The 13,126-nt window shown below is 46.0% G+C and overlaps 2 protein-coding genes across 3 annotated transcripts in view; one reads left to right on the top strand and one right to left on the bottom strand.

Annotated features, from left to right (window-relative positions):
• The window catches only part of LOC140724182 (NACHT, LRR and PYD domains-containing protein 3-like), a 431,143-nt gene that overhangs the window by 106,054 nt on the left and 311,963 nt on the right, over positions 1–13,126 (bottom strand). The window contains exon 1 of one of the 2 annotated variants that reach the window (XM_073038667.1): positions 3,377–3,521. The exons of the other annotated variant lie outside the window; for it this stretch is intronic. The gene's annotated coding sequence lies outside the window, so the exon portion shown is untranslated. Of the gene's footprint in view, positions 1–3,376; positions 3,522–13,126 lie in introns of those variants that run through there. 2 annotated transcript variants of the gene reach the window in all.
• The window catches only part of LOC140724181 (uncharacterized), a 40,385-nt gene that overhangs the window by 2,318 nt on the left and 24,941 nt on the right, over positions 1–13,126 (top strand). Inside the window, 4 exon segments of the mRNA XM_073038665.1 lie at positions 3,470–3,581; positions 4,771–5,155; positions 5,421–5,653; positions 8,431–9,050. Of these exon segments, the coding sequence (XP_072894766.1) occupies positions 3,470–3,581; positions 4,771–5,155; positions 5,421–5,653; positions 8,431–9,050 (1,350 nt within the window).

Raw genomic sequence — 13,126 nt, 5'->3', positions numbered from 1 at the left:
GTAGGAGAATGAGGGGTGATTTGATAGAGGTGTATGAAATTATGAATGGTATAGATAGAATGAATGCAAGCAGGCTTTTTCCATTGAGGCCAGGGGAGAAAAAACCCCGAGGTCATGGGTTAAGGGTGAAGGGGGAAAAGTTTAAAGGGATCACGCAGAGAGGAGTGGGAATGTGGAATCAACTGCCAGATGAAGTGGTGAATGCGGGCTCACTTTTGACATTTAAGAAAAACCTGGACAGGTATATGGATGAGAGGGGTTTGGAAGGGTATGGCCCAGGTGCAGGTCAGTGGGACTAGGCAGAAAAATGGTTCGGCACAACCAAGAAGGGCCAAAAGGCCTGTTTCTGTGCTGTAATTTTCTATGGTTCTATGGAAAGCATTTAGTTATTTGCCCCTTATTTTTGGTAAGGTCATGAATTTAGGATGACAAGTGAAATATTTAAGGGGAATCGGAGCGGGAACTACATCACTCATAGGGAAGGGCGAATGTGGAATCAGCTCCCAGCGGAACTGGTAGATGCGGGTTCAATTGCAGTGTCTAAGAGAAGTTTGCGTGGGTACATCGATGAGAGAAGTATTGAGGCTGTGGTTTGCGGGCAGGTGGATGAGTCCAGGCAGAGAATGTGACGGACTAGATGGGCTGAAAGGACTGTTTCTGCGCTGTAGGGGAATAAATCTTAACTGAGCATTCTACGTAAGTCCATTTCCCAGAAAACACAAATCATTCCAAGCTAATGTTTTAAAAAGCTACAAAATCAAGAAACATTTTTAAGCTGATGAACCTAAAATAACCTAAAAAAGAAATAACAAACAACATCACATGCTGTGAGCTTCATTCTGACAAGTGTTAATGCTGCAGCCATTTTGTAACGGTGAAACTAAAAACTGTAATGGCTGCTTTCACCCTTTAAGACCATAGATATAGGAGCAGAATTGGGCCATTTGGGCCATTGAGTCTGCTCCGTCATTTTATCGTGACGCTTTTCTTCGGCTCCAATCTTCTGCCTTTCCCCAAACTTCTGCCTTCCTCCCGATACCTCCACCTTAAATCTACATACAAACGGCCTCCGCAGCTGCCTGCGGCAAGGAAATCCACAGATTCACCACTCTGATTAAAGAGATTCCGCCTCATCTCCGTTCTAAAAGGGCGCCCCTCTTTACTGAAGCTGTGACCTCTGGTCATAGACTCTTCCACCAGAGGAAGCACCATTTCCACATCCACTCTATCAATGCTTTTCACCATTTGATATGATCCATTAGGGCCCCGCTCAGTCTTCTGAATTCCAGTGATTAATTGACCCAGAGTCATCAGACGCTCTGTATCTGACAAGCCGCTGAATCCTGGAACCATTTTCGTGAACCTCCTTTGAACCATCACCTGTTTCAGCACATTCAGTCTAAGATAAGCGATGCAGAACTGTTCACAGCATTCCATGTGAGTCCTCACCGGTGCTTTATGAAATCTCAACATGACTTTCTTGTTTTTACATTCTAGTCCTCTTGAAATGAATGTTAACATTGCATTTGCCTTCCTCACCACTGAACCAATCTGCAAATTAACCTTTTTGGAATCCTGTGCAATATCTCCCAAGTCCCTTTGCGTCTCAGTTGTTTGTATTTTCTGTCCATTTAAAAAAATAGTAAACCAGTTAATTTCTTCGACCAAAGTAAATCACCGTATCCTTCCCGACACTTTATTTCATTTGCCACATCTTTGCGCGTCCTCCTAATCTGTCCTAAATCCTTCTCCAGAAAATTACCTGCCCCTCTACCACCCTTCATATCCTCTGCAATCATTGCAACAACCATCAATACCATCATCCAAATCATTGACATATAAGGTAAAAAGAATCGGTCCCGTCACAGACCGCTGTGGAACACCGCGAGTCACCGGCAGCCGAACAGTAAAGGCTCGCCTTAATCCCACTCCTTCTCTCCTGCCAAACGACTACTGCTCTATACATGCTAAATGTTTCCTGCCACGCCCTGGGCTCGTAGCTTGTAACTCTTACCTTACCAGCTGTTGCATTCAATTAAACCTCTGGTAGTTCTAACAAAAAAAAAAGATTTCTGGAAAAACTCAGTGAGATAAAAGGTGAAAGATAATACTTCACAATGAGTCAAATGTTACAGGTAACTTTACTGATATACTTTACATCATTGAAGTGGGTACAGACGGGCTGGAGAGAGGTTCCACAAGATGTGAGTGAATGAGGGGACGGAACCATGTGGGTGAGGGATCAAGGACACTCACTGCTGGTCATTCAACAATAAACGGGGACTGAATAATACGACAGAAAAAGATCCTAAAAAGACAAACCTAGATCAAACAACAATAACTTTGGCTTAGGCACATTGCCCCTCTCCAATCCTTATCAAAGCGCCACAGAAAGTGTCCCATCCGGATACAAAACGCCTTCATAAGGCTACCGCTCTACCCTTGACTGCAAGGAACTGCAGAAAACTGTGGGCACCGCTGAGGACATGACAGAAACCAGACTCCCCTCCCTGGACTGTGACTGCACTTCCCATTGCATCAGTAAAGCAGGCAGCATCAAAGATCCTCATAACCCTCGCTATTCTCTCTTCTCAGCCGGGTCGGAGATTTAAAATAACATTGAAAACACAGAACACCAGGCTCCAGGAAACCTTCCAGGCTGCTGTTGTAAGCACGTTGAATGTTCCCCGGTGATAAGTTGGACTCTTGACCTCACAGTCTAACTCGATGTTCACTGTACACTTTCGAGAAGCCCAGATAACTGGAAAAGGCTTATTTGTTGCATTTAATGGGGATATAAAACCGGAACCATTGGCTGCGCTTCGGCAAGTCGGAACAGTGGCATGGATTCAACAAAAATAAACACAACGATGGCCACCCAAAACGAGAGTCCGTGAGAGATCTGGATCTCACTGCCTTGTCTGAACGGGTGAAAGATGGATCTACTCAGACAGATGGAGCAGTGTCCCGCTGGTGCGATTACTCGGTTTAACCTTCTCTGTCTGCAAGAACACAACAGGTGGAAGGGCCGCTTCCCGTGCCCTGGAATGATGTAAAACAATTGTAGACACCGGCTATCGATCCCGGTGAAGTTTGGACCCGACGCGGGGCCGTGTGAGGAAGGTAAAGTTCCCGGGATAAAGCACAATGGATGAGTGCGGTCTCGGTATCACCACCTCATCACGCTCCTAGGACCAGGGCAAGAGAGGCCGAGCGGCGGCTCATCTCAGTCGGTATGTTGTGAAGGTCCCACAACACAGACCGACCCCGGCAGGTTCTGTCCAGCAAGCGCAGGGAGGCCGCCAGATCGGGGAAGTTAACTGGGTGCATTACCTTACATCAGACGTCCACTCTCGGGACCAGCCTCAGTACTCACCGATGAGAACTTGTTTTCACGCCCGGACAGTGAACCCTCCCCCGGATTCCCGACTCTGGGGGTAATGATCGTCTCCTAATCCGGATCCTACAGACGATCCGCCGCCGCCGCCGACCCGCTTCAACACAGAACTGAAGGAAAGTCAGGACTGTAATTCATGTCATCAGAGCTGGGGGCGGAGCCTCGGAAACAAGGCAGATCTGCGGTAAAATGGGAGCGGGAAAAGGGCTCACGTGACTTACACATACATGTACGTCCATGAAATTTTGCATGATTTTGCAATTTTCGCCGTCAGCTGAGATTCTAACAATAAAACTTTCTTAAAAATGTGCGAATATATCACAGATCTTGTAGCTATGTATAGATTGTGACGAGATCTGAAAGATTATTCTAAAGTGGTCTGTTCCTTTAAACGAGAGAGAGAGGGAGCAAACAGCTTGTATGCTAAATCAGCAGCAGGGAGACAGAAAGTCTGTGAGTGGCCTTGGAAACTGAAAGGCGGAACTATGTGATGGACAGCTCGTGTTCAACACTTGGAGATATATACAAGGTCGTTGACTTTTTAATCAGACACACACCAGAGACACACAAGACACACCACAGGAGACACACACCAGAGACACACAAGACACACCACAGGAGACACACACCGGAGACACACAAGACACACCACAGGAGACACACACCGGAGACACACAAGACACACCACAGGAGACACACACCAGAGACACACAAGACACACCACAGGAGACACACGACCCCTGAGGCAAGGAGGACGCTGGTGAGCTTTGTGTGACCACGACAAGGGTGGGGTTTTTGCTCGCAGTGTGGACAGAGGGGTGACGGGTCGGGAGCTATCGGTGTGTTTAACCCTGGTCTGGGGTTGATAACTCCACCAACAGAAGACGGCATCCCCTTTTCTGTGGTCACAAGTTGGTGACTTTTTTGGTGAGTTTCGGAAACAAGGAGGGCGACGTGGAGGATCGGCATCGACATTCTCAGACACACACACACACACACACACACACACACACACACACACACACACACACACACACACACACTCACACACACACACACACACACACACACACACACACACATATCTATACTCTGCTAACCTGTTAACTTTATCTCGTTTTATATTACTTTATTCAGTTAGTTACTAATAAGATAGAGTTTATAACGAAAGACACAGAATCCAGGTGTGTCCATTTCCGCTGGTTCTTTTTAACCCGTTACGGGGTACGTAACAAATTGGGGCCTCTTTCCGGGATATGAGTAAATTGGGCGCTCGTCCCGGATATGAACAAAAACCAGTGGGAGCCATTCTAAAATTTGTTCGGGGCTTGAATGACTTTTTGATTTGATTGGTGAACTTCCCTTTCGATTAGTGTGAGTGGATTATCAGCAGAAATGGAGTTTGAGGTTAATAGGTTTGTAGCAGAACCAACCCCGGAGGCGTTGGATGATGCTAAGAGGGATGTACTGTTGGGAATTGCTCGTCAGTTAAAGGTTAAGGTGACCACTCGCATGAAGAAGGCTCAGATACAGCTGCTAGTAGCACGGCATTATGTAGCCGGGGGGAAATTTGAAGAGGAGTTGTTGGAAATATTTGCTGAAGGTAAAGTACTTAATGAGGCTGAGGTTCACCTTCAGTTAGCAAAACTGAGGTATGAGTGTGAGTTGAATTTAAAACAGTTCGAGTCTGAAGAGGCAGAAAACAGAGACAGTTCAAGAGGATGGTGTGGGAGCGACATGTTCAAGCGTCAGGTGCGGGTAAGGAGCTGGAGGTACCTTTTAATATCAGCCAAGAAATTATGTTAGTATCACCATTTGATGAAGGTGAGATCGACCGGTATTTCCTACATTTCGAAAAGTGGCCCAGAGTCGGAAATGGCCGAGGGATGAGTGGGCTATCATGTTACAAAGTGTGTTGAAGGGGAAGGCTCAGCAGTCGTATTCTGCCCTGACCGTTGAACAGTCAAAGAATTATGATAAAGTGTAAGATTCAGTGCTTAAAGTCCATGAGTTGGTTCCGGAGGCTTATAGACAAAAGTTCAGAGATTTAGGGAAGTCCTGGAGACAAACCTACGTGGAGTTTGTCCATGAGAAACAGGTGTACCACAAGGGCTGGTATACTTCGGAAGAGGTAACTGAAGGCTTGGACAGCTTGAAAGAGCTGATAGTGATTGAAGACTTTAGGAAGTGTGTTCCCGATTATGTAAGGACATACCGAGATGAAAAGGATGCCGCTACCTTGCGGGAGTCTGCTGCGTTAGCAGTCGAGGTTGTTTTAACCCACAAGGTTGAGTTTACTCCGGATGGGAGTTTCCCAGAGAGTAACTGGGAGGATCAGGGGAACCTGGAATTTGAAACTGGGACTGGTATTGAAAGCCTAGAAGAGGCAACTGTCCCGATTGCCTGTGTTCAGTTTGTCGAAGCACCTGTGAATTTCCAGGGTGTTGAACCTTGCGTTTTAATTCAGTTAAGGTCTGATGTGTCTGACTCGGTTGAAAAGGAACGCAGACATTTTGAGCCAGATGGACTTGGTTCGGTGAATAAAGGGTTAACCTTGGTGCCAGTGGAAATTGAGGATTCTCAGTCATTTGTGTTAGACGTTGTTCTAAAAGTTGGTGATGAGTTGAAAGTTGATGATGTGAATTTGATTAGAAATATGAAGAAAGGTGCTGTTTCTGGATTTTTGAATACAGAACTTGGGAAGTTTGGACTGGTATCGCGACCTTTGACCCTGCTTGCAGGACAATGTCCTGTAAAAGTATGTGAAACTCTGTTGAATTTTGTTTTCGCAGTAGGCAGTAAACACCTTCAAGTTGTGGAGTTGTTTTTCACGATTGCAATGTGGAGAGAAAGGATTGTATTGGTTTTGAGAGACCACGTGACTGGGTTACTATGGAGACGAGTCAAGCTAAAAGTCGATAGAACAGAATGGATGGGTTGTTTGGGAATTTTAATAATGTAAACATTGTCTTCGTAAGCTTAGTAATGGTACTGGGTTTGGTAAATATTAGGTTGGCAGCTATCCAGGGTAAATTTATACAACAATACAGCTAACAAGCAAGCTTGTGTCTGACGACCCACGCACAGACTCTGATGTGAAACGCACATGCGCAGTGACGCGAAACATGTCTAAAAAAAGCTGCTGACGCATTAGCAAAGACAGGGGTTTAATTTATGAGAATTTTTGAGAGTCTTTTCTGCCTTCCATGTTGCATCAGGATGTGGGTAGTAAGGACGGTAAGAAAGGTTTGTTCTTGTCCAGAGATGAATTTATAGCGGAACAAAGTCGAGATTCTGAAATTGCTGCGTTGAAGGAGACAGCTCTCACAGAAGAGGAAATTCAGACAGAGTCAGTAAGATATTATCTTAAGGATGGGTGTTAATGAAGAAGTGGAGATCACCTACTGTGCCTGCAAGTGAGGACTGGGCCATTGAACATCAGGGTGTGGTCCCGGAAGTTTACAGGGCTGAGATTTTAAACATGGCTGATAGTATGCCTTTAGGTGGACACTCTGGAGTGAGGAAGACAGTAAATAGAATTATAAAGGAATTCTACTGGCTTAAGGAAGGATGTTGTTAACTTTTGCAGGACTTGCCATACCTGTCAGGTTGCGGGAAAACCTAATCACGTGATCCCAGCGTCACCACTTAGACCAATACCTGCTTTTGGTGAACCTTTTTCCGGGATCATAGTGGATTGTGTTGGCCCATTGCCACGGACAGCAGCTGGTTATGAGTGTGTGTTAACCATCATATGTGCAATATCTAGGTTCCATGAAGCGGTGCCTCTCAGGAACATCAAGGCCAAGACTAGTAAAAGCACTTATCAAATTTTTCATAATGGTATGTCTACCAAAATAAATCCAATCTGAAGTAACTTTACTTCGAAAACATTCCAGGGGACAGTTAACGAATTGAGAGCTAAGCACATTGTGTCACCTTTGACCCTACTCAGAGAGCAATAGTCAGATCAGAATGTGAGTATGAGCATGCTTAGAATTCAGAGGCAGATGTAACACGGCTTGTGACCTTGTGAAGCAGAATTCACAGCACTCTCAGATAAACATGAAACAGGGGTATGACAGAAGAGCGAGGGAGCGGAGACATCGTGCTGGAGAAAGGGTCCTGATGCTGTTCCCTCTCCTTACCAACCCCCTTCAAGCGAGATTTAGTGAACAATATGAAATAATTTAGAAAGTTGATTCTTTAAATTATGTTATTAGGACTCCTGAGCGGTGAAAGGCTACCCAGCTCGTCCACATAAATATGATCAAACGTTATCATGACCCCGACCCTGCACCAGTGAGTACTGTTATGACAACGGAGGAGATTGTGGTGTCTGGTACTGGGATACCAGAGTTCCCTGTAGTTTCCACAAGACTCAGCAATTCTGATGTTTTGAAGTATCTTGATGGAAAGACACAACATTTGCAGTCAAAGCAACGAAAACAACTGAAGAGTTTAATTAACAAGTATAAAGATTTATTCCCTGACCTTCCAAGGCCGTGTACGGCTGCGGTGCATGACGTAATTGTAGATGAATTTGATCCCTTTAAGCAGCACCCTTACACAATGAGCCAAGACAAAAATATAATGGTTGAACAAGAAACTGAATGCATGCTAACAGCCGGCATAATTAGGCCATCCACTTCAGACTGGGCGTCACCGTGCGTGATTGTCCCTACGTCGGATGGGAGTATGAAATTCTGTACTGATTACAGAAAAGATAATGCAGTAACTAAGTCAGATGCTTATTCCATTCCAAGAGTGGATGACTGTATTAACAGAGTGGGGAAAGCTAAATACCTTACAAAGTTTGATATGTTGAAAGGTTACAGATGTGTTCCTTTAACAGAAAGAGCTAAAGAAATATCTGTATTTGTGACCACATCTGGATTATATGAGTACAATGTTTTACCCTTTGGGATGGAAAATGCTCCAGGGACGTTCCAAAGGACGATGAATTCAGTGATTTAGGGTTTAGAGAATACAGGGGCTTATACTGATGACTTGGTTGCATGGATTAACACCAGGGAGGAGTATATACCAGCCGTAGAGAAACTGTTTGAAAGGCTGCCCAAGGCAAATCTCTCTGTAAAACTTGCTAAAAGTGAATTTGGTCACGCCACTGTCACGTATCTTGGCTATGTAGTAGACCAGAGCCAACTGGCACCTGGTCAGGCTATTGCTGAATTTCGCGTTCCGACGGGCAAGAAAGTGTTACGAAGGTTGTTGGGAATGGTTGGGTATTACCGTAAGTTTTGTAAGAACTTCGCAGACATCGCTCCCCCCCTAACTAAACTCTTAGGGAAGAGTGAAAGGTTTGTGTGGACTGACCTTTGCCAGGAGACATTTGACCGCCTGAAAACCATTCTGTGTTATCACCCTGTGCTCAAAGCACCTGATTTCAATAAACCGTTTCCAATGGCGGTAGACGCTCGTGGTGAAGCTGCTGGGGCGGTATTGTTGCAAAAGGATGATGATGTAATTGAACATCCAGTAGCTTATTTCTCAAAGAAATTTAATGTGCATCAGAAGAATTACGCCGCCGTTGAAAAAGCGCTGCTATCATTGAAATACTTCGATGTCTACATATGCCCTGCGCAGAAACCACTTGTGATTTACACTGACCATAATCTGTTAGTGTTTCTGGGTAAAATGAATGATAAGAATAGAAGGTTGCTTAACTGGAGTCTGATCTTGTAACAGTATGATATGGAAATAAAACACGTGATAGGTACTGACAATATTGTAGCAGATTGTTTGTCTAGATGTTAAGTTTAAGTTTGTAATGCTTTACTATGTTACCTGATAATTACACATGTATTGCTTTGAGCTATATAATCGTTAGTTAAGACAATGATTTTGCTATTTCATCAATTTTGTTTTCTAAAAGGAGAGAGGTGTGACGAGATTTGAATGATTATTCTAAAGTAGACTGTTCCTTTAACAAGAAAGAGAGGTAGCGAACAGTTTGAGTGCTAATTCAGCAGAGATAGAGAGAAAGTCTGTGAGTTGTCCTGGAAACTGAAAGACGTTGCTATACGATGGACAGCTCGTGTTCAGCACTTGGAGATATATGCAGGGTCAGTCGACTTTTTAATCAGACACACGAGACACACAGGATACTCAATACGCCAGAGGAAACGAGGACACTGGTGAGTTTTGTGTGCCCACGACGAGGGTGGGGTTTTTGCTCACAGTGTGGACAAAGGAGTGACCGGTGGAGAGCTATCGGTGTGTTTATCCCTGGCCTGGGCTGATAGCGTTACCGTAGAAATGGTCCCTTTCTGTGGACACACGTTTGTGACTAAGTAAGTTTCGGGAACAGGAGGACGACGTGAAGGATCGGCATCGGCATTGGAAGGCAAACCAACACTATTTCTCTTTCTCCAACTCTACTCAAACCAAATTCCAGAACTGAACTGATTACTTACCATCCCACCGTGCGACTGTGTCACCTAATCACCTGAGCTGGGGAAGCTTATTTACACACCTATATACTCTGCTAACCTGTTTACCTTATCTTGTTTTATATAACTTTATTCACGTAGTTACAGATAAAATAGAGTTCATAACGGTAGACTCAGACTCCAGGTGTGTCCATTTTGCTGGTTATTTAACCTGTTACGGGGTAAGTCACAACTCCATTCCTCCCTGTCACATTGATCCCCCTCTCCACCCCATCTCGCGATCTGCTTCTCTAACCCGCCTTCGCGACGACCCTCCCTTCCTCTCCCGCCTTCCCTATGCATGATGCCCTTTCTCCCCTTCTCCGACCTAACCCTCACTGCCTCTGCGACCCTCCACTGAAATCGACTTCCTGCCCTCTGTGGCGCCCCTTGTCCTTCCCGATCGGGACCGTGCCTGCCTGCCGGCGAGAGGTGGAGTGCCCCGGGGTGGGGGAGGTGGGGAGTTTGGACGCGGATGGGATACAGCCAGCCCTCTTTCCAGTCTGCAGTCCTGTCCCAGCGGTAAGGGTGCTGAAGGCGCGGGAACATCCCCAGTGTGTATACCGAGGGTCCTCGCTTGCGAAGTGTTTCGGGTCGATAGGTCGTGAGGCCGAAGAAACTGTAGAAAGATGAGGGAAGAATGGAGATTTACCTCACTCCGTGATCCACGGGGGAGAGCCTGTCCGGTGGGTGGGTGATCAGAAGTCAGGGCACTCGTGTGTTTGGCGGTGCCCCTGGGCTCGGGGATTCCGTAGCCTGGAGGTCAAAGGAAGGCTGGAGTGAAAGCATGAGAATACAGGGCTGGGCCGTTAGGGGGAGCTACTGGATGGAGGGATGGGGCTGGGGAGCTCGATTTGTCATTTTAGCTATTTATGGAACAACACAAAAATTGATAAATACAGTAAAATTCGTTTTTTAGTGTGCTTCACTCTGTACTAGCACCCACCTTTTGTAAACGGGGACACACACTAATCCCAGAGACCTGTGCTAGTACCAAAGTAATGCCACCATCCCGCAATGTCTCCCAGCCTCGTGTCACCCCAAACTAACCCCACTGCCCCGTTGTCCCAGCTTATTCCCCATAGCCCTGTGCCAGTCCTTAAACTAATCCCGCTGCCCTGCTCTCTCTCCACACCATCGTGTCAGTTCCCAAACGAATCCCGTTACCCCGATCTCTCCCCACAAACCTATGTCAGACCCCGAACTAACCACACTGCCCTTCTCTCTCCTCACACCCGCGTGTCAGTCACCAAATGAATCACGTCACGGGATCTCTCCCTACGAACCTATGTCAGTCCCCGAACTAACCACACTGCCCACTCCCAACAGGCCCGGTTTCCAAATTAATGAATTGGCTAAATGGAATTATGATGTTTTAGGCTGGAATCTCAGAGCTGAAACTGGGAACGGATGCACCCTGGAAAATGCACAACGGAAATGAGAAGTTATTTTAGACAGCACTTGCTTAGGGTTCTGGATAGATGAAGGAGCCATGTTTGACAGAGATGTGGATCATCAGGTCAAGAGAAAGAAAGAAGCTGACCAGGTTTAGAAAGCTAGGATCGGACACGGCTGTAGAGTTACAAGGCAGCCAGGGACGAGCTGAAGAATAGAATGAGGAGAACTTGAAACTTCTACAGAAGGCCTACAGCGGGATTAATGAAAACCCCGCGACATTCTAGATGTGTGTGAAGAAGAGGATGACTAGAGTGAGAGTAGGACCGGTCAGGGATAGAGATGAAACACACGGCTGGAGCCGGTGGAGGTGGGACAGATCCTTCATGAGGACTTCACTTCAATTTTCACCAGTGAGAGATCCTGGCGTTTGTGAGGAAGCGTCAAACGGGCTTATGTGCGACAACAGGACGAGGTTAGAAAACAGGATGTACAGGAACGATTGAAAAACATTCGGATCGATAAGTTATCTTATGAAGTTGCGAGAAACCCCAGGTTACGTTGGGAAGCGGAGGAAGAGATTGCTGCGCCCTTGGCGATTACCTTTGCGTTATCACTGCCGTACATGCAGTATCAGCGGATTGGAAATGGAAATATTATCCCTTTGCTCAGGAAAGGGAGTAAGGATGTCCTTGTAAGTTATAGCCCAGTGAATTCTACTTCAGTGATGGGCAGATTATTGGAGAACATTCTTAGAAACCGAATTTCCAAGGTTTGGGAGACCCTGATTTGGGAGAGTCAGAATGGTTTTGGGAGAGGTAGGTCATGCCTCACGTGCCCGGTTCAGTTCTGTGAGGATGTGACTAAGCACATTGGTAAAGGTAGAGAAGTTGATCTGGTATAAATAGATTTTAATAAGGCATTTGATACGGTTAACTATGGTAGGACCGTTCATAGCGGCAGAAGGCTTGGCATCCAGGGAGAGTTGGCTGGTGGATTCAGGACTGACGCCCACAGAAGGCAGAGGATAATTCTGGATGGAGCGTTTTCTCGATGGATGGTGACCAGTGGTGTCCTGCAGTGATCAGTTAGAGAACCTGGCATTTGTGTTTTCATGAATGATTTGGATGAGGAGGTGGAAGGGTGGATTATTGTATTTGCAATGATGTGGAGGTTGGTGCAGTTATGGACAGTGTAGAAGGTTGTCACAGATTACAACAGGACAGTGACAGGACGCAGAGCAGCGCTGAGAAGTTATAGATGGAGTTCAACCCGGAACGTTACGCAGTGATTCTCTTTGGGAGAATGAATTTGAAGGAAGAGGTATTACTTGCTCGAGTCAACCGAGTAACGCACATTAGTACGAGTTCCACAATGGAAACAGAGTGGTGAGACTCTCTCCAATAAGCCGAGGTCCGCTCATCGGTACGAGAACCACAATCGGCACGGAGCGGTGCACTGCAGGAGCAGAAGGAAGTGTGATTGACAGGTGAGCTTGACCACATCCGTTGTTCTGCACATACTTATACTACGGATAGTCTTATAAAACAGGTTGAGTGAAAACTTGGCCTTTTCCCCTTGGAGCGACGGAGGATGAGAGGTGACCTGATAGAGGTGTGTTAGATGATCAGAGGCATTAATCGTGTGGATAGTCAGAGGCTTTTCCCAGGGTTGAAATGGCTGCCACAAGAGGATACAGGATTAAGGTGCTGGGGTGTAGGTACAGATGAAACGTCAGGGGTAAATTTTCTACGCAGACGGTGGTGAGTGCGTTGAATGGGCTGCCAACAACGGTGGTGGAGGTGGATACGATAGGGTCTTTTAAGAGACTTTTGGATAAGTACATGGAGCTTAGAAAAATAGAGGGCTATGACTAACCCTA

The sequence above is a fragment of the Hemitrygon akajei genome, unplaced genomic scaffold (assembly GCF_048418815.1).
Source record: "Hemitrygon akajei unplaced genomic scaffold, sHemAka1.3 Scf000171, whole genome shotgun sequence".
Taxonomy (NCBI): Eukaryota; Metazoa; Chordata; class Chondrichthyes; order Myliobatiformes; family Dasyatidae; genus Hemitrygon; species Hemitrygon akajei.
Note: the sequence above shows the minus strand (reverse complement) of the source record. Positions and strands in the feature narration are given on the sequence as shown.